Below are 25,371 nucleotides of genomic sequence, written 5' to 3'. Positions count from 1 at the left end.
CCATGATGCATTGTTTATCTCATTGAATCATTAAAAAATGCAAGGTATATTATGTGAATCTTCTATGACATGTACATATATTTTTCACGAGGAAAAGGGAATATATTGAGCACCTATCACATCACTGAGCCCTGCCAACAGGCGGTTTGGCTTTGCCACACCGGATGTATGATATTTGTTTGCTACTCCTCAAGCAAATGGAACTTCACGCAAATTACATTCTTTATTTCGGACAATCTGGCTCGCACAATTGCGTGATGTTCCTTTGCGTGATGTATGCTTACGAGAGTATGTTGTCGATTCAGATAAATAGACATTTTTAGTAACACTGTTCATAAATTGCATTATTTTTACCACAAATAAAATTCTTCCATACAAAAAAAACCTAGGCATACCCCCCCCTCCCTTTTTATGAGAGAACTTCCAAACTATTAATTGTCAATCATGATAGTACAACAAATCCAGAAATAATAAAAATTTACATTTAGATCCATAGACTACCTAGCGTCAACTATAAGCACTGAAACGAGCCGAAAGCGCGCTGATTATACATTAAATAACGGTCACTAAAGAAAGTACATTATACATGTATCATAATCGACAATATGTATTGCTTTCATATTTCCATGGAGATTTTAGTGTATAATTTTATTTCCATTATCATTTAAATAAAAACATGTGTTATGTATATGTAGGTTGATATCAATGAAATGTCACATCAAACAGTACATGTTGGGGAGGCATGTTGCACCATCAATAAACAAAGATGAACCGAAAGACCACCAAAAGCACAAAGTTCGTCACAACACATCTGTAACACATCGTTCTAATTTTTCATGGCAGAGTTCCCAGTCAAAGTTTGTGTTTAGTTGCACTTGTTGATTGTGGACACCCTGAGTTGTGTCGTGGGGCTCACTTACACATGCAAGTACGGTGCGTTAGCCTGCCTGCAAAGTTTCGGTATTGTGATCTCTCACGGACACGCCACATCTACGAGTGTCTTTCATGGCGATGGTGCTTCTGTCTGCAAGCTATACATGCCTTGTCCGGGTGTTCGTTTTTTCTCTCCTTTTTTTTTTGAGAAATCGTTTTTTCTCTTCTTTGTTTAATTTTGCTTCCAAGATTCTTAGCCCGGTTTCCCTTATAAATAGGGTCACCTTGTTCAGGTTTTTTTAGACAACCTCGCATGCTTTATTCATCGTCCATAATGTTTACAGGAAGGAAATCAAGGTCTCCTGGCTGCCCTAACCACACATGACGGTCAAAACCTAAAGACAAAGCATATCTAGCGAGATTGTGAGCCTCGAAATTCGAGCTCCTAAACTCATCAACTACTTTACATGAAATAAAAGAGTTTGCACGAAGTATTATCTCATGCACAATAGCTCCATATCCAGCCGCTGAGTTCTTCTGGACATCTTCAACCACCCTCTTGCAGTCTGATGCAATTTGAATTGAATTCTCATATAGATCCTCAGCCAGAGCTTGACCTTCCCTTACTGCTATTGCCTCAAGTGTGCACAATAGTTCAGGTTTTTGATCGGGTCTTTTTTTTAATATAAACCGGATGAGCCAAAACTGGTTCAGCCATGTCGAGAGCCCATGGATCGGGGAGCCCGGCCCATGGACGGAGAGAGAAGTAGGCTGGCAGAGGAGCCCGGCCCGGTATCTCTGCTATCGCGCGGGCCTGACGAGGGCCTTGTTGTGGGCTACCCATGTCGTCTCCCGTGCCGTCGTCGTCCTTGCCTCGCCGTCGTCCTCCGGCGAATCGCTGCGGCCATGGCGGCCCCCCCGCCGCTTGTGCCGACTCCGCCCGCGAGCGTACGCTCTCCTCCTCCTGCTCCTCTCTGGCGCCGCCTCTGCTTCTCCCCGCCGTCCGCTCACCAGTTTCTCTTCTCTTGCTCCAGCTCAATCTGCGGGGCGCAGACGCCGCCGCCGGACCCCGCGCGCCCAAGCTCCACCGCCCCCTGGAGCCTCCGCGTCCGGCCGCGCAGGGGGGCCTCCACAGGCATGCCTCCCAGTCCCTCTATTCCGCCAGCAGGCGCCAGGAGCTGAATCCGCCGCCGAGCAGTCGAAACCGGTCACAGGCGCCACCGTCTAAAGTTGTGCCTCGATCAAGGTCGCCGCCGTCCACACCGATCACTGAGCGCCTGGCGGAGCCGCAGTGCGCCAAGCGGCCACGCCGAGGCGAGCCGGACGCGGCCGAGGCTTCCGTGGATGGTCGGGATGAAGGGGAGAAGGCGGTGTCAATGTTGTCGTCGGCCGACGGGTCGTCCGTGGAGAATCGGCCGAGCCGCAGCCACTGCAAGGTGCTGCCTTACTTCAAATTTTAGAATTTTTAGAGCTCTTGGGAGATTTGCCTTGTGGATCTATTTTGTGATGTTTCAGTGGCTCACCAACCTATACGATATGCTCTTGCTAATGTTCTTGGTAATTTATTTCATTTAGGCATCTTGCCATCACCAATTTGATTTCGTTTGATAGCGCTAAGGGGATTGTAGATTTTCTATTCATAACGAGTTAGACAGAAATTGGCGCATGAACATCACTCATCAACTTGATTTTAGACCAAAATGGCGTATTTGATTTTAGTGTGCTTTTTTGTAAGTGGTGCACGCCCGTAGGTGCTCTCACTAATAATTTCATGGCTTCATTGCATTTTGCAGCAGCCAGAAACTTCATCAGCTTCAGTGGAGCAGAGACCTGATCCTGCAATCCCGGGGGATGAGCAGAAGTTGGGTAGTGAGAAGATGGATGCAAAGGCCCGGACTGATCACAAGGTGATAAACATATCCTGCTGTGGGTGCATATTTTGAATTGCCTTGATGTCAATCAGAAATGAAAATAAATTTACCAAATAGATGAATTCTGTGTGTTACTGAAAATTCAACTGTGGCGCTGCTCTTTACTTCATTTTTGGAGCGTTAGGAACTATCTATGCTAGGCGGTTGGAACCCCATTACCAATCATTTTTATACTGTTAAGAGTTGACATCAAAATCTCTTGCTGAGGCTACGTGGTTGAGATTAAAACCCTTTCTTAAATAAATTCCCACTATACAACTACGGATCAACTTATTTACTAGGAGCTTAGGAAGACCGACAATGATGCTTACTGAGAAACATATTACTCTCTCCGTTCCTAAATATAAGTCTTTTTAAGCATTTCAATATGGACTACATACGGAGCAAAATGAGTGAATCTACACTCCGAAATATCTCTATATACATACGAATGTAGTCTATATTGAAATCTTTAAAAAGACTTATGTTTAGGAACGAAGGGAGCATATGTTTGTAGAACAAATACCCAAGTGAAAGCATTTAACAAAATGGGTGTACACTATCATATAGGTTTATCAGAGTTAATGTGTCCTTTTATTTATTTTTTCGATTTTTGCGCTGTTGCCCTTCCACGTTTACTGCTATGTATTCTTGCAACATGGACAAATTGAAGGTATTGATTCACTGTTTTGGATTTTCCTTTTGAGGCCTGTTTAGGGGGCTTGATCCTTCTAATGCTACTTTTCTTCCATCCAGACATTGTATGTGAATAGTTCCACATCCATTTCATTCAGTACTTTACCAAACAAAACCACACCATCCTCAGCATGTTCTATTAAAAAATGCAACCAAAATTCAAGTATTGAGATGAAATTCAATGACACTTCGTACAGTTGTCACAGTTGTTTTACCTGTCTATGTCGTGTTATTCATCAGGAGGGTCCATCCAGAAGTGCTCGTCGCAAAAAGATGAAAAGACAGGTACGGGCAGAATCTAAAATGGAACCGAGGGAGGTATGCAATTCCTCCTGATCCCCTCTGACACCACCTCTTCCCTTGCTCCAGCTCAAGCTGCGGGGCGCAGACGCCGCCGTTGAATCCTGTGCGTCCAAGCTGCATGGCTCCCTGGAGCCGCCGCAGCTGGCCGGGAGCCTCCACCGGCATGTGTCTCTGTGTTCTACCAGCAGGCGCCAGGAACCGAGTCCGCCGCCACGCAGCAGGCGCCGAGCAGAGAAGTCGCCGCCGCCGAAGTCCAAAATTAGGCCTCGAGCAAGGTCGCCGCCGATCACTCAGCTCCTAGCGGAGCAGCAGCACACCAAGCGGCCACGCCAAGGCGAGGCGGACACAGCCGTGGAAGGTAAGGAGGAAGGGGAGAAGGCGGTGTCAATGTTGTCGTCAGTCGATGGGCCGTCCTTGGAGAATCGGCCAAGCTACAGCAACTGCAACTGCGAGGTGCTGCTTTACTTCAAATTTTAGAATTTTTAGAGCTCTTGGGAGAATTACCCTGGGGATCTATTTGTTATGTTTCAGTGGTTCACCAATCTATACGACATGCTCTTGCTAATTTTTTGGTACTCTCTCCGATCCATATTAATTGTTTCTGGTGAGGGAGTAATATATTTCATTTTAGGCATATTGTTATCACCAATTTGATTTAGTTTGCTAGCACTAAGGGAATTGGATACTATCTATTCATAACGAGTTAGACCGAAATTGGTGCATGCACATCCTTCATCAACTTGACTTTTTGTTTGCTAGCGCTAAGAGGTGCTTTGTTGTAAGTGGTACCGTAGCAATGTGTAGTGCACGCGCATAAGTGTTCTCACTTTTCACCGCTGCGGGAAACTAATAACTTTACCTACTTTTTTTCATGGCTTCATTGCATTTTGCAGCAGCCAGAAACTTTATCAGCTGCAGTGGAGGAGAGACCTGATCCTGCAATCCCCGGGGATGAGCAGAAGTTGGATAGTGGGAGGAGGGATGCAAAGACCCAGACTGATCACAAGGTGATAAAGATCTCCTACTGTGTATGGGTGCATATTTTGAAATTGCCGTGATGTCAATCTGACATGAAAATAGGGGGCAATAATTAAATTTACCAAATAGATGAATTCTGTGTGTTACTGAAAATTCATCTGCGGCGCTGCTCTTTACTTCATTTTTGGAATGGTGGGAACTATCTATGCTACGTGGTTAGAACTTAGAACCTCATTACCAATCATTTTGATACTGTTGACAGTTGAGACTAAAACACTTTCTTAAACAAATTTCACTAGACCACTACAGACCAACTTATTAACTAGGAGCTTAGGAAGACTGAAAATGATGTTTACTGAGAAACGTATTGCATGTTTGTAAAACAAATACCCAAGTGAAAGCATTTAACAAAATTGGTGTACACTATCATAGGTTTATCAGAGTTAATGTGTCCCTTCATTTATTTACTTTAGATTTTTGCACTATTGCCCTTTCACGTTTACTGATATATGTTCTTGCAACATGGATGGATTTAAGGTATTGATTCACTGTTTCGGGTCTCCCTTTTTAAGCATGCTTAGGGGGTTGGGTCCTTCTTCATGCTACTTTTCTTCCATCCAGACGTTGTATACGAACAGCTCTACACCCATTCCATTCAGTACTTTATCAAACAAAACCACGCTATCTCGGCATGTTCTATTAAAAAATGCAACCAAAATTCAAGTATTGAGATGAAGTTCAATGTTACCTTGTACAGTTGTTTACCTGTTTATGTCGTGTTTTTCATCAGGAGGGTCCATCCAGAAGTGCTCGCCGCAAAAAGATGAAAAGACAGATACGGGCAGAATCTGAAAAGGAACTGAGGGAGGTATGGAATAGCCTGATTCTGGTTTAACTAGTGCTTGTGTAACACCCCGAGATTCATGCCACAGTAATCTCCCACTAATCATGCCATGTCATCATGTTTACCTTGCCTAGTTGCCACTTGCTCAAAACATCAAGTCCAAAATTCAAAATTTCTCAAACATGAATACAAAAATGTTCATCATGTGCCAAATATTCCACAACTAATATTGGTGGTGAACCAACATTTTTGCAAAGGGTTTAAGTGGCCTAAACTACTTAAAGCAGTGGCTAAAACAATAGTTTAAATGCCTTTTTACTTTATAAAAATTTCAAACTATTTCAAAAGCCTCATAGCCTTTTTGTGGCAGTGCTAACTATTTCAATGTAATTATGTGGCCAAGTCCCACATTTTACAAAATCCTTTTGGCAGCCCAAATATTACCATGCTTTTTCTGTAAAAAGAAAAGAGCAGAGGTAAAAGAAAAAGAAACCCCCTGACCCCCCTGGGCCTTTGTCATCTGGGCGGCCCAACCCAGCAGCCCACCTCCCCCGGTCGCCTCCCTCTCTGTTCACCCGACCCAGCGGCCGCGCTGGCTGGTCGCCACCGAACCCTGTCGCCGTCCCCGTCGGGGAAGGGATAAGGGCGACGTCCCCTCGACGCCTCGAGCCCTCCCGTCCACTCACTGCACCCCACTCGCGCCAGTCCTTTCCCCTCGCCCGCTTCGTCTCTCCCTCGCACCCCAGATCCCCTCCCCATCGCATCCGAACGCCACGGCCGCCATGGCCGCCGTCGCCCTCGTGGCCACCGGCCACCACGCGCGTATTCGCCATGACGTAGCTCCTCGCCATCATCCGCTACGCCCCCTGGTGCCATCCGCAAGAGCTCGGAGGCGCTAGAGTGCCGTCACGCCGCCTTCTTCAACCTCCGTCCGCCTCGGGCCGCTGCACACCGACGCCGTCTCCGGCCACCTCGACTCTTCCTCGGGCCTTCCCAGCAACGGAAGTGAGCGCCGGACCCCCCTTCCTTCTATTCCCTGCTTCTGCCACTACCCGTAGCTGGTTCCCCCGTCATGCCCGAGCTTGTCGCCGTCGTGGGGTTCGCCGCCGTAGCCACGGCTCGCGGAGCTCGTAGCCGGCCACCCCGTCATGCTCAGCACGCTCCCAGAGGCGGGGCAAGCCTTCTGGCTCGCCTCGCCGTGCCCCTAGCAAGGTCCCCGCCGTGCACCCGAGCGCCGTCGCTGCTCGTACTCGCCGCCGTTGCTGCAGGCGCGCTCCGGCCAAGCCACCACCGCAGTCGGATGCGCGCGAGCCCTGCGGTGCCGTAGGTTCAAACCGCGGCCGAAACGGGCCTCTGAGGTCGTTTTCCGGCCAACTCCGGCGAGGAGCAGCCGCGAGAGGGTCGCCGGAGCGACTCCGGCGTCGCCTGCTAACCTATCCGCCACGCGGCCCTCCTGGTGTCGCTGCCAATGGGCCCCGCGGGCCCCGTTGACTGGGTTGACCCAGTCAACGTGCTGACTGGGCAGCCCAGTGTCATTGACATGCGGGCCCCACAGTTATTCTGTTAATTAAAACGTTTATATAACTAAAGTAATTAGTAATCTAATTTGCCACTGCCATAAGGGGCCCAGCTGTTAATTTAACCTCTTTTTAGTTAGTTTAAAGTTCTGTTAGTCCACTGTCTATGACAGGTGGGACCCACTGGTCAGTTTGACCAGTCAGCCAGTCTGTTGACCTGCTGATGTCATGCTGACACTCTGCTGACGTCATAATTCTTTTTTCTGTTAATATAAATAATCCAAAAAATGGTTTAATCTTTGTAATTTCATAGAAAATAAACCGTAACTCGGATGAAAATGTTTTCTATATGAAAGTTGCTCAGAAAATTCCAACGAATCCGAATACGTGGTCCGTTCATCTGCCACATGCCCTTAGCATGCTGAACACGGGACATTCCCCCTCCGGTCATCTGTATGACACAGTTCCGGAACCGGGAAAACTTTCCCGGTTGAATTTCCCCTTCTCCTATATCGTGTAGCCTTACTTTAGGTCACACCCGGCACAGCTTATTGCCATGTTATGCTTTGTGATGCTATGCCTGCTTTATATTTACTGTTTCTTCCCCCTCTTCTCTCCGGTAGACCCCGAGACCGATGTCGCCCCTGTGATCGACTACGTCGACGACGACCCCTCCTTGCCAGAGCAACCAGGCAAGCCCCCCCTTTTGATCATCCCGATATCGCCCATTCCATTCTCTCATGCTTGCATTAGATTTTACTACTGTTATTGTTTGCTCCTATTCTTATGCATAGCCTGCTTTTGTATCTACTATTGTACCTTACCTGCTTATCCTAAACTGCTTAGTATAGGTTGGTTAGTGATCCATCAGTGACCCCCACCTTGTCCTTGTTGCCCCTGCTTCATCATTGAAGACCCGATCAACGGGATTGAAGACCAGGCCCCGGCACCGCACATCACTTTCCCCTTAGTTGTTCGACACTGCTGGGTTACTATCGAGTGCCGAGGGTGATACCTCTACAGCACTTCTGATGTTAACCCTGTAGCGTAGCTATTCGGTCGTGGTCATCGAGGGTGATTCCACCTTAACCACTTCCGATATGACTCTGTCGTGCAACCCCTCAAGTGTGAACCTCGGGGGTGATTCCTCTTACGTTCACCTTGATGATTACATTGAGTGGAATTCACCGGGGGTGATTCCTCAGGTTTTCCCCTTGATGTTTAAACACACAGTTACTATGGTTACTATGACTTTACACTGAACCATGTTACTAAAGACGGGTCGACCCTGAGGGGTGCCCGCGCGAGCATAATTGCGAGTGATGAGGAGTCGGGTTGACCTGGAAGGTGCCCGTGAGATAATTACGAGGCGTGGCCGGGCATTCTTAGCCCTTGCCGCAAGTCCTCGAGACGGGGCAACGGGGTCACATCTTTCGTGAGTCTCTGCTTGTTACCGCGCGTTCCCAATCCACTACGATTTGGATATTTGATCCAAGGGGCCTCTGGCCTGATAGCACTAACCATCACGTGGGCATAGTATGGGCGTTCTGCGTCGTGTACATCAGCCGAAGCTTAATAGACGTCAGCGACGGAGCGGCGCGCGCCGGGTTGGACTGGTAAGCTCCTGCCTTTTTAGGGAGGTAGCTAGGTCTGCTCACCGGCCGCCCACGCAACGTGCAGGAGTTCCCGGGGCGATGGCCCATGACCCCTGGGGGCATAGGTTTAGTCCGGCGTGCTTGACCTCTCTATCAAGCCTAGGTCGGGTTGCGGCGTATTGTTTGGCCGAGGCCGGGCATGACCCAGGAAAGTGTGTCCGGCCGGAGTCAATCGAGCGTGGTGGGTAAGTTGGTGCACCCCTGCAGGGAAGAACTAATCTATGCATAGCCTGTCCTACGGTAACGGACACTTGGAGTTGTATCCCGATCGATACAACTAGAACTGGATACTTGTGATGAGAATTGGATTGTGATGAGGTGATAATTGGATAGTATGGCTCTGGGATTGCTTTCTCGCAGGGAGTCGAGAAAGGATCTTTGGACGAGGTTGATAACACTACTACTACTTTACTTTATGCTACTGTACTCCCTCCTATTTGTTGCAAGATGGTGGTTTCCAGAAGATGCTAGTCTTCGATAGGACTAGGCCTTCTCTCTATTCTGGCATTTCTGCAGCCCAGTCCACATATATAGCCTTCCTTTGATAATGTTGCATATGTAGTGTAGATCCTTGCTTGCGAGTACTTTGGATGAGTACTCACGGTTGCTTTGCTCCCCCTTTTCCCCCTTTTCTTTTCTTTCCGGTTGATGCAACCAGATGTCGGAGCCCAGGATCCAGACGCCACCTTTGACGACGACTACCACAACCCCGAGGGTGCCTACTACTACGTGGAGGACGCCAACGACCAGGAGTAGTTAGGAGGCTCCCAGGCAAGAGGCCTTGCCTTTTCGATCGTAGATGCTTTTGTGCTGGCCTTCTTAAGGCAAACTTGTTTAACTGAATACAAACGAGTCAGCGGAAGCAACAATATCTGAGTACAGACATAAGTTAAACAAGTTTGCCTTAATAAGGCCAGCACAAAAGCATCTACGATCGAAAAGGCAAGGCCTCCTGCCTGGGAGCCTCCTAACTACTCCTGGTCGTTGGCGTCCTCCACGTAGTAGTAGGCACCCTCGGGGTTGTGGTAGTCGTCGTCAAAGGTGGCGTCTGGATCCTGGGCTCCGACATCTGGTTGCATCAACCGGAAAGAAAAGAAAAGGGGGAAAAGGGGGAGCAAAGCAACCGTGAGTACTCATCCAAAGTACTCGCAAGCAAGGATCTACACTACATATGCAACATTATCAAAGGAAGGCTATATATGTGGACTGGGCTGCAGAAATGCCAGAATAGAGAGAAGGCCTAGTCCTATCGAAGACTAGCATCTTCTGGAAACCACCATCTTGCAGCAAATAGGAGGGAGTACAGTAGCATAAAGTAAAGTAGTAGTAGTGTTATCAACCTCGGCCAAAGATCCTTTCTCGACTCCCTGCGAGAAAGCAATCCCAGAGCCATACTATCCAATTATCACCTCATCACAATCCAATTCTCATCACAAGTATCCAGTTCTAGTTGTATCGATCGGGATACAACTCCAAGTGTCCGTTACCGTAGGACAGGCTATGCATAGATTAGTTCTTCCCTGCAGGGGTGCACCAACTTACCCACCACGCTCGATTGACTCCGGCCGGACACACTTTCCTGGGTCATGCCCGGCCTCGGCCAAACAATACGCCGCAACCCGACCTAGGCTTGATAGAGAGGTCAAGCACGCCGGACTAAACCTATGCCCCCAGGGGTCATGGGCCATCGCCCCGGGAACTCATGCACGTTGCGTGGGCGGCCGGTGAGCAGACCTAGCTACCTCCCTAAAAAGGCAGGAGCTTACCAGTCCAACCCGGCGCGCGCCGCTCCGTCGCTGACGTCTATTAAGCTTCGGCTGATGTACACGACGCAGAACGCCCATACTATGCCCACGTGATGGTTAGTGCTATCAGGCCAGAGGCCCCTCGGATCAAATATCCAAATCGTAGTGGATTGGGAACGCGCGGTAACAAGCAGAGACTCACGAAAGATGTGACCCCGTTGCCCCGTCTCGAGGACTTGCGGCAAGGGCTAAGAATGCCCGGCCACGCCTCGTAATTATCTCACGGGCACCTTCCAGGTCAACCCGACTCCTCATCACTCGCAATTATGCTCGCGCGGGCACCCCTCAGGGTCGACCCGTCTTTAGTAACATGGTTCAGTGTAAAGTCATAGTAACCATAGTAACTGTGTGTTTAAACATCAAGGGGAAAACCTGAGGAATCACCCCCGGTGAATTCCACTCAATGTAATCATCAAGGTGAACGTAAGAGGAATCACCCCCGAGGTTCACACTTGAGGGGTTGCACGACAGAGTCATATCGGAAGTGGTTAAGGTGGAATCACCCTCGATGACCACGACCGAATAGCTACGCTACAGGGTTAACATCAGAAGTGCTGTAGAGGTATCACCCTCGGCACTCGATAGTAACCCAGCAGTGTCGAACAACTAAGGGGAAAGTGATGTGCGGTGCCGGGGCCTGGTCTTCAATCCCGTTGATCGGGTCTTCAATGATGGAGCAGGGGCAACAAGGACAAGGTGGGGGTCACTGATGGATCACTAACCAACCTATACTAAGCAGTTTAGGATAAGCAGGTAAGGTACAATAGTAGATACAAAAGCAGGCTATGCATAAGAATAGGAGCAAACAATAACAGTAGTAAAATCTAATGCAAGCATGAGAGAATGGAATGGGCGATATCGGGATGATCAAAAGGGGGGGCTTGCCTGGTTGCTCTGGCAAGGAGGGGTCGTCGTCGACGTAGTCGATCACAGGGGCGACATCGGTCTCGGGGTCTACCGGAGAGAAGAGGGGGAAGAAACAGTAAATATAAAGCAGGCATAGCATCACAAAGCATAACATGGCAATAAGCTGTGCCGGGTGTGACCTAAAGTAAGGCTACACGATATAGGAGAAGGGGAAATTCAACCGGGAAAGTTTTCCCGGTTCCGGAACTGTGTCATACAGATGACCGGAGGGGGAATGTCCCGTGTTCAGCATGCTAAGGGCATGTGGCAGATGAACGGACCACGTATTCGGATTCGTTGGAATTTTCTGAGCAACTTTCATATAGAAAACATTTTCATCCGAGTTACGGTTTATTTTCTATGAAATTACAAAGATTAAACCATTTTTTGGATTATTTATATTAACAGAAAAAAGAATTATGACGTCAGCAGAGTGTCAGCATGACATTAGCAGGTCAACAGACTGGCTGACTGGTCAAACTGACCAGTGGGTCCCACCTGTCATAGACAGTGGACTAACAGAACTTTAAACTAACTAAAAAGAGGTTAAATTAACAGCTGGGCCCCTTATGGCAGTGGCAGATTAGATTACTAATTACTTTAGTTATATAAACGTTTTAATTAACAGAATAACTGTGGGGCCCGCATGTCAATGACACTGGGCTGCCCAGTCAGCACGTTGACTGGGTCAACCCAGTCAACGGGGACCGCGGGGCCCATTGGCAGCGACACCAGGAGGGCCGCGTGGCGGATAGGTTAGCAGGCGACGCCGGAGTCGCTCCGGCGACCCTCTCGCGGCCGCTCCTCGCCGGAGTTGGACGGAAAACGACCTCAGAGGCCCGTTTCGGCCGCGGTTTGAACCTACGGCACCGCAGGGCTCGCGCGCATCCGACTGCGGTGGTGGCTTGGCCGGAGCGCGCCTGCAGCAACGGCGGCGAGTACGAGCAGCGACGGCGCTCGGGTGCACGGCGGGGACCTTGCTAGGGGCACGGCGAGGCGAGCCAGAAGGCTTGCCCCGCCTCTGGGAGCGTGCTGAGCATGACGGGGTGGCCGGCTACGAGCTCCGCGAGCCGTGGCTACGGCGGCGAACCCCACGACGGCGACAAGCTCGGGCATGACGGGGGAACCAGCTACGGGTAGTGGCAGAAGCAGGGAATAGAAGGAAGGGGGGGGGTACGGCGCTCACTTCCGTTGCTGGGAAGGCCCGAGGAAGAGTCGAGGTGGCCGGAGACGGCGTCGGTGTGCAGCGGCCCGAGGCGGACGGAGGTTGAAGAAGGCGGCGTGACGGCGCTCTAGCGCCTCCGAGCTCTTGCGGATGGCACCAGGGGGCGTAGCGGATGATGGCGAGGAGCTACGTCATGGCGAATACGCGCGTGGTGGCCGGTGGCCACGAGGGCGACGGCGGCCATGGCGGCCGTGGCGTTCGGATGCGATGGGGAGGGGATCTGGGGTGCGAGGGAGAGACGAAGCGGGCGAGGGGAAAGGACTGGCGCGAGTGGGGTGCAGTGAGTGGACGGGAGGGCTCGAGGCGTCGAGGGGACGTCGCCCTTATCCCTTCCCCGACGGGGACGGCGACAGGGTTCGGTGGCGACCAGCCAGCGCGGCCGCTGGGTCGGGTGAACAGAGAGGAGGGAGGCGACCGGGGGAGGTGGGCTGCTGGGTTGGGCCGCCCAGATGACAAAGGCCCAGGGGGGTCAGGGGGGTTTCTTTTTCTTTTACCTCTGCTCTTTTCTTTTTACAGAAAAAGCATGGTAATATTTGGGCTGCCAAAAGGATTTTGTAAAATGTGGGACTTGGCCACATAATTACATTGAAATAGTTAGCACTGCCACAAAAAGGCTATGAGGCTTTTGAAATAGTTTGAAATTTTTATAAAGTAAAAAGGCATTTAAACTATTGTTTTAGCCACTGCTTTAAGTAGTTTAGGCCACTTAAACCCTTTGCAAAAATGTTGGTTCACCACCAATATTAGTTGTGGAATATTTGGCACATGATGAACATTTTTGTATTCATGTTTGAGAAATTTTGAATTTTGGACTTGATGTTTTGAGCAAGTGGCAACTAGGCAAGGTAAACATGATGACATGGCATGATTAGTGGGAGATTACTGTGGCATGAATCTCGGGGTGTTACAGCTTGGCTGGTAGTATTATGTAAATGATTTGTTTCACTTACTTAACTGGTTGAAAGACATTCAATCTATGCCCTTTGCTTGCGTTCGTTAGTGAATCTGATTGGATTGACAACATAGTTGCAAACCAGTAATGTTTGAATCTCTTAGTTACTACACCCCACCTTTTAGCTTTATAGGACAAGCAGCCCTTTGGATGGCTGTTATTTAGAACAGTGATATTTTGAATCTCATCCTTAAATTTGTCAATTCCGATGTATAGTAATTGTGGTTGTTCACTCTTTAGATGAAAAAGGATAAGCTGTTAGAAAACATTAAAAAGCTGCAAGCTTGCATCTGGCTTCTTGAGAAGGAAGGTGCAGACACGGCTGAAATCATGGAATTCAGGAGTTTGCTTGAATCAACGAAGATGCAGTATGCGCAGTATGTGGAGAATGGTAGCAAAGTGAAACCTTTCAACTAAATATTCAGTGTTTATTTCTCTCACTAACGGAATTGGTATCTGATGTAGAGACACAGTTGGCAAAGGAAGGGTCAAGTGCATCATCACCTCAGGCGCTAAACAAGGATAGACCCGAGAAAATGGTGGGCAACTTGAAATACATTTGCTACTTTTAGTATTCTGTTGCTAAAATGCATGTAGTTAACTTTAATAAAGTAGATATGCCCAGGATACTATCATATCAGTTCCTGTTGAGAGAAAAAGCATCGAAAGATTCTGCACAATCTTCACGGAAGAAAGTGCCCTTGGAAAACCGTATAAATCAGGTGCTTATATAGGGAGGGAGGGGCACTCCACTTCTGACATCTTGAGAAGCATGCATAATCCCGACTTGTGCCACCAAGACAGTACTATTTCGACTTTACGAGAGAGAAGGGAGGGTAAAAGCCATTTTCCCACTCAAGCCCAGATGTCAGTGCCCTGACACATGCCATACAAACAGACGCAAGGGCACTGCCAGTTGCAACATGTTCTTGGTTTAGTTCCAAGGGGAAACGGCTTTGAGCTCCCTTCTCTCCTGAAATATTGTGAGTATTATCTTTATGACCAGAGTGTTCCGCCGTTTGGGCAAATGGCCACAATTTTGTAGTATCCTTAACGAAATCAGGATTGTGCGGTGTGTTTTAGACTTTCAACAACTGCCATCCAAGTGGACTATCTAGGAGCAACTTTTTCGTCATTTTTTGGCATTTGATAGTCAAAGTGTAATCGTTCTATCTTCCTGTCGACTTACTTCACTTGAAGCTGCTACCTGTGCCAACCTTCATTCTACTTGGATGTGATATTATTTGTCCATTTGTCTACAGTTAGCTACAGCTTATTGCCACACATATCAACAGCTTGACTAGACGCCCCCCACTATGTCAGATATCAGTGTAACTAACTGACTGAATTTCTTTTATGACGTTCTGTGTTTTGCAGCATGTGGAAACTCCTATAGAGAAGGTTGAGAGAGATGAGCAAAACTTGGATTCTGGAAAGGCAGAGGGCAGTAGCCTGAAAGGTTTCAAGGCAAGTTCTTTTCATGATAAATCTTTCTGGAAAGGCAGAGGGCAGTAGCCTGAAAGGTTTCAAGGCAAGTTCTTTTCATTACTTGTGTCTTGACGTCAATCAAATCCTTTAATAATAGGCAGTCTCGAAACAGAACGAATTAGCGGAGGAGGTGAATTTTCTTAAGATTGAACTTGAAGCAGTCAAGCAAGATCGTGACTATCAATTAGCTCAGGTGCAGTCTTTGACGGCTGACGTAGCTAAGCAGAAAGAAGTTGCAAGAAGATGTGGGGCTGAGCTAGAGAATGCCATGAGGAGAGTTGCTGCCCTCGAGGTATCTTTTCTGTCGTGTTTCCCTTTTCTAGATCTACAAGCCGTCGAGCAACTGACAAATGGGTATTATATTATATATAATCGTGTAGGAAGGAGGCCTGTTGCAAAGGGAGACAATAAGAACGTTGCAGATTCAGCTTGCTTCTGCAAATGAGAAACTAACGGTATGTGACGACTGAATCCTTTCTGAGCGATGTATCGTGCAATCCTGTTGCTTGGAAGCAAAAGGGAAATCGGTATTGGAGAAACAGAAGTTGCAGCAGTTTTTGTTTCTGTTAACTCCTGATGAAATGACAGTGTTTTCACTAGCTAATCCGTACTTGTTGCATAAACAATGTAGCCGCACCCTTTGATCTCCAATGGAGAACTATTTTGTGCTATGTTGAATCGGGAGACTAACTGACGTTGTCTTGGCTGTAATCAGGGGCTGCCCTCTTCCACCAAAGATTGATGCAAAGCCGAAGGTCTGACTGGATTGGCATGTGCTGCAGCAATGTTGGGGCCTCTTCATCAACGGTGTTGATTCGCCCGGCAATTGAAGGACCGAACACCGGTGCGTATAACATGAACGAGGTATCCTGATGATGCACATATTTGGTTGATTTTTGCCGACAACAGAAGGGTAGAAGCAGGACAGAATAGTTGTGTACTATTTTTTATTTTGTTTTCTGTTCGCTTGGTTTACTTCTACTAAACCTAAAAGCTCCCTCGGGAAGGGGTGCGCCATGTATCTATCTAGATAGTTCGGACAGCAGTTGTGCCGAAAGCCCGAAACTAATGGCGGCACGGTTAGGGTCTATGAGATTTAGCCGATGCCGATCGAATGTGATGTAACTAAGGCATACTATATCACAGCAATTATTTGTTTCTGGAACTGAGTCTGACGCCGCGCTATTTCAGAGAGCATCATCCACCATTCGTAGCTACGCACCTACTTCAAGGCAGTTCGATGAGACCTAATATAAGTATCACCCCAAATTTATGTATAACCAAATTTCTTTTGGACGTCCAAAAAGTTCCAAAGGCATCTAAAAGTTTCTTGCCAAATACCATATCTGAATTCATCTACGTATCACCCAAAAACGAATTCATTAAGTAATTACCAATAGAATGATTTTATCTTAAAAAGTGTTACTGTATTCCTTCCTTCTATTCCATGTAATACTATCGTAGTAACCTGTGTCACATCTTCATGTGATTTCCATGAAAATGTACACAATGATCTAATATAATGAACATATTGGTGTAAGATTATGTATAAGCAACACAACTGTTATGAATCTATATTGTTTCTGTAGATAGTACAATAAATATATTTATGAGTACCAAAAAATGGTTAACATAATTAATGATGTTTCTCGTGCAACTACGCAGGCACCTGGCTAGTTATTTGTAATAGCATGATATGAGTAGTTATGAAACACGGAATTTTGTTTCTTGGACAATCTCAGCACACTAAAGAAAGAGTACATCCTCACATTTGTGAGGGCCACTGCTAGTTATGTACTCCCTCCGATCCAAAATAAGTGCTATAGTTTTGAACTAAGGTTAGGAGGTAGTACTTATCAACAACACAAACACACTACTAGGGAAAAGCCTAACAATAGCGCGGGTATAGGGTCTATTAGTAGCGTTGGGGGAAAGGGTCTACCGAATCGCGGGAGCGGCTGACAACTGTACAGTGACTGACAACTGTACGGGAGCACTTTTAATTTTTCCAGTAAACAAAAGAGAAAGAAATCCAATAAGGGACACCAACAAGGATGATAGAGCAGCTCATATTGTTGTTCCATGCTCACCAAAATAGAGTTATTGTTCCAATAGAAATGGGCAGCATATAGATACATTACATTCGAGGCATAGAAATCAATAGCAGATTAGATAGATAGAGTAGCTCATATGGTGTTCCATGCTCACAAAAAACAGTCATTATTCCAATAGAACTGGGTGGCATAAATACTGCATTACATTCAAGGCATATCAATCAACATATAGGTGGTCATCACGAGTTAGCTTTCTCCATATGCTTGTGAAATAGCTCGATGTGATCGATGGCGAGGCGGATAACAGAGAGGAACTCACCGCCCCTGCCAAGCTGTATACAGTGGGAAATACCGGTGCTATGGTAGGCTGCATAGCACAGGAACTCCACCCACACCCCAAAGATGACTTGCAGCATCGGCAAATTGCTTCTGTTTCCAAGCAGCTTAGCAGCTAGAAATGAGTAGGGCTTCGACGTCTTCAACTTAGGGTCCTCATTCTCATCGGCAAGTAATGACCTAGCAAACTCCTTGCTAGTACAAAATTTGCTGGTCTTCCACCACTGCTCCAAATTGTTGATGGTAGAATTGCTTGGGACTCCGCCGGGCAGCAAGTTTGGGTGTATCATTAAGAACCCCATGTACTTAGATAATACCTTTATTGCCTCTACAAGAACTTTATCGTCCTCTTCAGCGTTGAGGCACCTACTTTGATGCTGGGTGTCATCACAGCAGCAAAGGTAAATGTCGGTTGCTACTTGCCAGATGAGAATGCAATGGGCGAAATCCCTGTCCTTGATAGAAAAGCCCATATCATCCAAGAGCCTGTATTCCATTAGCACACATTTTCCCGGGGCATCCAGGATACTCCATGTCTCAGAATAACGAGTCATTGTTCTCCGTACCTGTCCCAACACTAGTTCCTTGAACTTCATCGTGATCTTTGTATTGACTGAGAACTTCACCTTTCTCCGCCACTTTTTAAGTGCAGTTGCCTCTACAATCCTGTTCATCCAATTGGTTTGGTTACGGGTGCAGTAATCCAATACATTATGTTGCCCGATGGAGTGCAACCATTTTCTTTGGCTTCTCACTTGGGTAAGTCGTCGAATGCACAAAACCATAGCATTAGTTCTGTTCCATCCCTGACAGTGCAAGTAGCCGCACGTCCATGTTGATCCTACAAGTGCAAACACTGATGTGGTTTCCAGAACGATGGCCCCAACCAATAGCATGTAACTGATGGAGACATCTACTCTGCTGTGAGCACCTTTACCGTTGTCGAGACGGAACAACAAGAATGCGCTCACCGTGCCAAGCAGCGAGATGGAACGGATCAAGTAGCCTTGCCAACTGTGAACCACTTGCGCCTTAGTGTAAAACAGGTCGTACAGAAGGGAGAGCTCCGCCTCGACCAGGTCATACATGTCCATGTTGAATTCACACGGCAGAGGCAGAACGGGGTCTAAATAACTGAGAATGGTGTCGGTGGACCACCTTTCCAGGCTGACGTTGATAAATGAACCCATACAAAAATGGAACATGTAATGAGCGTCGAATAGAATCTCCTCCTCTCTATCCATCTTAGCTCTCGTCTCCTTGATGTAAGCCCGTTCTTGAGAAGTTTTGCTGTAAACTTTCAACAAAGCAAAATTGCCATTGCTGCCTCTTTGGAGAGCCCACACCCTCTCCCCGTACTTGAGGAAACCCACTATGAACATCACTTATGGTGGCTGAGACCAAGTTCCAGGTACCCGGTATGATGTACCGGTAGATGGCGTAGCCGGCTCCCGATGCCTGCACTAGGAGAGTCAGCAGGTGGCGCCTCCATAGCTGGTTGTCCTCTAGGGAGAAGGCAGTGATGGTGTCCTGGCCACCGAGGTGGAGCAGAAAGAAGGTTGCCCAGAACGCGATGAGCCCGTCATCCCCCGGCCTGCTTTCAAGGGACATGTGCCCAAGGGCATATACCGCCATGTTACCGGCCATCAGGTACGACAGCCAGAGGAAGGCCAGCAGCACGCCAGAGGAACTGCGCCGCCGGAACCCACTGAAGACGAGGAGGATGAGCTGCAGCAGGAAGCTGGCGACAACCAAGATCTGGATCCCCCATTCTTTCCACACACGCACCACGAGTCCTCCTCCTGCCGCCATTGATGTGTGGTCCACTGAAAAGCGTACAGGAACATAAGAACGACTCACAACAACATATCCGTATCTACATGTACTCATATGCTCTGCCAAATCTAGCTACATGACGTACTCATGGCAACGAACAAATGGGTGAACCACATCAGAAACTACGTACCCATAGACCATGGCTATCACATTTATACAAGGGTATAGGGATACAAGGTATATGGATCTAGAAGAAGAACATATAGTGAGCTTGGTTTGACTTACATGAGGAGGAGACCAGCCGGTGCGATGAGGAGCGATGAGCCGGATCACTCGGAGGCTGATCAGAAAGCTGGGGTGTAGCAAGGGCGATGGAGACTTGGAGAGTAGCAGATGGAGCTTTTCAGTTGCAGTTTGAGAGTGTGTTCGGTCTACTGGCAATGTAGTGATCCAACTCCAGGTCTGTCGGAGGAAAAATGGGCAAGAACGACTTCCCAGGAAATAAACAAATGACTTGATGCCAGTTTAATTTTCTACCTTTTGATTCCTGCCAGCTAGTTGTAACGTGGGCGGTTAGATTAGGTGTTTAAATTATAGTAAGACGATAAGCCTTGACCATGCTTAATTAGATGCATGGCATGGGCGGTATGATATGATCTCATCTGTTGCCTAGTTGCCAACCGATCTGATCCATTCAAATGTTTTAATTAACCGCATCTCTCCAGTAAATTGAGTGTTTTGGCCGAATTGGTTGGTGCACACAATTAAGGGCATCTCTAACCGAACCCTCAAATTTCTTGAGAAAGATTGTAGTTAACTTTCAATAAAGTGGAAATGCCCAGGATGCTATCATGTCAGTTCCTGTCGAGAGAAAAAACATCGAAAGGCTCTGCAGTCTTGCGGAGAGTGACCATGGAAAACCGTACAGACGACCAGGTATTTGTATTTCAAGACCAGGTATTGACATAGTGACATAGGGAGGGAGGGGCACTCCACTCTGCCATCTCGAGAAGCATGCCGTAAATCCTGACTTGTGCCACCGAGACAGTACTATTTCGACTCTACGAGAGAGAAAGGAGGGTAAGCCAATGTCCAACTGAAGCCCACCTGTGCCCTCACACATGTCATACAAACACACGCATGGTCACTGCCAGTTGCAACTGTTCTTGGTTTAGTTCCAAGGGGAAACGGCTTTGAGCTCCATTCTCTCCTGAAGAGTAAATAGCATAAAACTACTAGTTTACATGCTAGGGTTCCAAAAAACTGTCACTTTTATTTTTTCTCAGAAAACTACCAAACGAGCGGTCGGCTGTTTTAAAAAACCCCAAACACCAGAGATTAGTGTTTTAACCGTTTTCCTGACGTGCTTGGCCCACCGGTCAGGTCACCTGGCCACGCGCGCTCACGGTGCAACCGTTGACGGCTGTTAGCCCGGCCGGTTTGGTCGGAACCAAAGTAGGCGGTCGGGCCGCACTCTCTCTCAGTCTCCCCTCCTCTCCCCCTCCTCTCCCCCTCCTCTCCCCCGCAGTGACCTAGGTGGGCGATGGCGGCGGCGCAGCCACATGGCGTCGGTGGCGAGCTATTGAGCCAAGGCGTCACCGGCCAGGAGGGCAGTGGACACTCAGAGGTGGACAAATGGCTAGGCAGCTCGAGCTTCCCGGCGCAGCGCTCGCAGCAGCCATCACCGCCCGCGGCTCAGGTAGATCCGGCGAGCTTAGATCCGGCAGTTCATGTGGCTAGGGTAGTGGCGAAGTGCATCCACGCGGATCTAGATGGCGGCCACACTTGGGCGTCGTCCTTTGGTGGAGTGAGGTAAGAAATTTATGGGCCCTTCATACGTTTAGTTCAAATTAGAACTAGGGTTAGTACTTGTTTGTTCTTGGCATGGTACTGTATTTTATTGGTTATGTCACTGTAGAAGAAAGTGCATTTGGTTAGTTCATTTGGTCAGTGCATTCACTGTAATTAGAAGAAAATTCAGTAATGTTCAGTGCATTTGGTCATTGTTTTAAGTTTCAGTGACTTAAAAAATAATTGTTTGTCAATTTAATCCTATAGCTTAGATGATGAGATTTGGGACATGAGGCTACATTTTTCAAGGAACAGATAATATGGAGAGAAAGTATTCAGTTTCTTCAGATATCAGTTATCTGACCATATTAGCATTGGTTGCGTTGGAGGGCTATGGAATGGATGCTTTTCTGACTTATGTAAAGGAAGAGGGAAAGGGGCTGGAGGGGTGGAGGCCCTGGATAGTGAGGAGGCATTAGAGGAAATGCTTGACTTATTTGTTGATAAGAAGGTACCGAACATCATTGTCAGAAAAGCCATTGATCCAAGCCCAACAGATGTTAATATGGATCACATCATGCTTGAGGAACAGATCCCCATTGATCATGTTGGTGAACCTGTTGTTTACAGAGTTTCACAAGAAGGTGTTCTATACCCTGCCTCTAATGCTAGTTTGCCAGCTGTAACCCCTGATGAGCCCTACCTGAACACACAGCAAAGCAGCAATTTGAACAAGGGGAAAACAGTTGTGGAAGAAGAAGAAGCAGATGAAAAAGAAGAAGATGAAGATGTACCAGAAGAAGAAGATGAAGTTGAAGATGACAAATCATCTTCAGATTTTGAGTTCTTTAAGGGTGATTACAGAGGGCAGAAAAATTCTTACAAAGCTTGGTGTAGGGGTGAAGATGAGGCTGGCACTGATACTGTAGAGCACTTTTGTGGAGCTAACTCAGAACCTTCTGAGTTTTGGCAGGAAGAGCAAATTGTTTCTGAAGATGAAAAAGCAGAGGATCCTGCTGCTCTAACTACAAAAGGAGCCAAAAAGCTTAAGCCAGTTAGAAAACCTGGCCCAACTAGCAAGTCTCACGGTGAGCCTGAGCACATCAAGTTTGAGGATTATGTCCCTAAAGCTGATGAGTACTGTTTTCCAGGTGATTTTGGCCTAAGTGATGAAGAAGGCTGCCATCTAGAAGGAAGAGTAGGAAGAAGCAGAAGAAGGAGAGGCGATGGTATGATCCATCCAGGCCTAATGCACATCAATAGTTTTCAATGCATTTGTGCTTTGAAAATGTAGTTCAGTTCAGAGAAGCACTTAGAAATTTTCATGTGAGGACTCTTAGGAATTTTGAGTATCACAGAAATGAACCAACTAGGGTTATTGCTTGGTGCTCTAAGAGAAAACATGGTTGTGAGTTTTATATAGTTGCCTCTAGGATAGGTCATGAGGAAACTTTCAGTATTAAGAAGATGAACCTGGATCACACTTGTGGAGCAAGTGGAGAGAACACAAAGGTGACAGTCAGTTGGGTTGCTAAGGTTTTTGAGGATACAATCAGATCCAACCCTAGAGCTGGTGTTGACACAATTATGTCATACACAAAGAAGAAGTTTGGTGTGCATGTGCCTAAAAGCTTGGCATACAGGGCAAGGAAGCAAGCAGTTGAGGTTGTGCAAGGAGATCACAAACTCCAGTATCACAGAATAAGGGACTACCTGCAGTGTGTGCTAGATACTAACCCTGGCAGTAGGTGCATAGTAACAACACATGAGGACCCACTAAACCCAGCTCCTAGCCCAAGGTTTCACTATATGTTTTACTGCTTGTTTGCATGCAAGGAGGGTTTTCTGAATGGATGCAGGCCATTTATAGGTAAGTATTCAGACACAAATGTATATGATATTTTTACATTGATGTAATTAGGCACTCATGTGATCATGTTAGCAGGTATGGATAGTTGCTTCATCAAGTTAAGCACTGGTCAGCAGATATTGGCAGCTACAGGGAGGGATGGCAACAATAACATCTTCCCAATAGCTTTTGGTGTTGTTGATAAGGAAGAGATAGACAACTAGACCTGGTTTCTCACACAGTTGAGAACAGTCATTGGAACTGGCAATAAGTTTGGCAAATACACAATTATGTCTGACAGGCAGAAGGTATTGTTCTGTACTTAGTCTTTACATTTGCCTTTACATTTGTCATGAGTAAAATGTTATTCAGTAGTAACACTTAAAAAATAAACTACATTGAACAGGGATTGTTGAATGCAATAGATGATCTATTCCCTGACTCTCCACAAAGGTCAGGCTGCCTATTCCTTTACCAAACATGGTCATGATTTAGGCATGGAGAATTTGAAAAAACAAAGTCTAAAAGCTTGGCAGTGGTTGTCACAGATACCAGAGCATACATGGGCTAGGTATAAAATGGACATTGTGTGCAAAAAACAGACCTGATAGTAAACAACCTTAGTGAGGTTTTCAATATAATGATATTGGATGTTAGGAACAAGCCAATCAGGACTATGTTAGAGGGCATAAGAACAAGGCTGATGATTAAGTTTCAGAAGATCAGAGAAAAGACAGAGTCATGTAGATGGGTGATCACACCTACTCATTCAGAGATTTTAGAAGATGGAAAGAAGTGGGCTAAGTATTGTGAAGCATACATGGCAGGTCTAGGCATATGGCAAGTCACAAGTAGCTCTGAATACACATATTGTGTTAATTTGAACAGCCCGACCTGTGACTGTAGGGGATGGGACATGACAACTGTACCATGCAGTCATGCCATTGCTGCAATGCAGAAAGTGAAGATACATCCTGAAGACTATGTGAATGCTTTATTCAAGAAACCCATGTATTGTGAAACATATAAGCACATAATATTCCCTGTGCCAGGTCCTGACCATTGGCCTCATACACCTGGTGATGATATATCTCCACCTGTTTTTAGAGAAAATAAAGGTAAAAAACAAACTGCCAGGAGGAAAGGCATGTTTGAGGTGCCAGCTAAAAAGGATACTTCTAGGATTGGTACAGTGACATGCAGCAACTGCAAGAAGCAAGGGCACAGGTTCAACAACTGTGGTGACCCATTGAAACCAAAGTTTCAGATGAGGATGAACAAGCACCAGGTATGTCCTTTAGTTCCATTCATTGCATTGCATTGTTACATTCATTTCATTTGTAGGAAATAGAGCTAACTAATCTTCTTGTGTAGGAAAATAGAGCTAACTACTCTGAGGTTGGTTCTTCAATGGCTGCAACTGCACAAAGGCCACCAAGGGTACCTGCTGCCTCTACACCTGCACCAACAGCTCCTCCAACAACAAATGAGTCAACACATACAGCTTCTAGGTCAAGGAAGAGGGTTGCTTCCACATCAGTAGTAGCACCAGGTACAACATCAGCCTCCAAGAAGAAGAGGAGCACCAGCATTGAGGCTACAACAGCAGCACCACCACCTCTCAAGAAGAGCAGGACCAACACCTCTTTAGCAACACCAGTACCACCTCCCAAGAAGAAGAGCACAACTATTTATTCAGTATCAAACAAACTGCTGCATCATATCAAACATCTATGAACATCCATAGCAGAAAACTTAATTGGCATCTAACCAGGAGTGGGCAGCCATAGAAACGCCTTCCTGTTACAATGCCTTCAAAAGCCACACGCTTAATAGGCCTCATTTGGTGCAGAATGCACTTCGGTTGAGCAAGCTCAAGTTGGCCACATAAAAGTGGCTCCACAATGGTGTATGGTTCCTCCTGCAACCAAAATAACCAACAGAACACTGGTTTCAATCTGCACTCAATACCACAATCAACTTGCACTGTTCTTTAACCCTGAACACTCAAAAATCCCCAAATCAGCATGAACCCTAACACTGTACAGAGATGAACCCTAGGTTACCTAAATCTTACAATCAAACCCCACCCTCACTAATCAAGAACAATATCACAAAGACAACAACAACACTACACTCAGCAAGATCCATGGCTATAGCCTAGGCCTACTAGCACCTAACCCTAACCCCAAGTGGCAAAGAAAAACTTACCATAAGTCTCATGTCCATGCTGATGACCTCGCACTCCTCCTCGGAGCTTGTTTCCTCGTCGTTCCAGGAAGGCATTGCGGCAAGGAGGTCGACGGCGACCGGCCTCGAAGACGGCGAGCGGCGGCGAGCTCGTACTGGCGCAGGGGAGTGAGAGCAGGAGAGAGTGAGCGAGCAGGGTGCGCCCGACCGACCGAGGGGGTAT

At 47.1% G+C, this 25,371-nt stretch overlaps 1 protein-coding gene and 1 pseudogene across 3 annotated transcripts; one reads left to right on the top strand and one right to left on the bottom strand.

The window, feature by feature from the left end:
- Positions 1-1,673: 1,673 nt before the first annotated feature.
- LOC123087768 (serine/arginine repetitive matrix protein 1) lies at positions 1,674-16,317 on the top strand. 3 transcript variants are annotated; one of them, XM_044509874.1, is made up of 13 exons: positions 1,674-1,821; positions 1,908-2,309; positions 2,667-2,780; positions 3,720-3,764; positions 3,849-4,235; positions 4,679-4,789; positions 5,551-5,628; positions 13,905-14,055; positions 14,130-14,203; positions 15,042-15,131; positions 15,250-15,444; positions 15,533-15,607; positions 15,868-16,317. In XM_044509874.1, exons 1-13 carry the CDS (start codon positions 1,780-1,782, stop codon positions 15,892-15,894), a joined length of 1,791 nt encoding a protein of 596 aa, XP_044365809.1. In that variant the 5' UTR covers positions 1,674-1,779; the 3' UTR covers positions 15,895-16,317. The 3 variants fall into 3 exon arrangements, 2 of the variants coding, with proteins under 2 accessions (XP_044365809.1, XP_044365808.1); XM_044509873.1 differs by having other exon boundaries at positions 4,676-4,789; XR_006441500.1 differs by lacking the exon at positions 15,868-16,317 and having other exon boundaries at positions 4,676-4,789; positions 15,042-15,195; positions 15,265-15,444.
- A 1,128-nt stretch (positions 16,318-17,445) lies between these two features.
- On the bottom strand, positions 17,446-19,354 carry LOC123084143 (uncharacterized; annotated as a pseudogene).
- Positions 19,355-25,371: the final 6,017 nt, after the last annotated feature.

This window comes from Triticum aestivum, chromosome 4A (genome assembly GCF_018294505.1).
Source record: "Triticum aestivum cultivar Chinese Spring chromosome 4A, IWGSC CS RefSeq v2.1, whole genome shotgun sequence".
Taxonomy (NCBI): Eukaryota; Viridiplantae; Streptophyta; class Magnoliopsida; order Poales; family Poaceae; genus Triticum; species Triticum aestivum.
The sequence above is the reverse complement of the archived record's forward strand: the minus strand, read 5'-3'. Positions and strand labels throughout refer to the sequence as shown.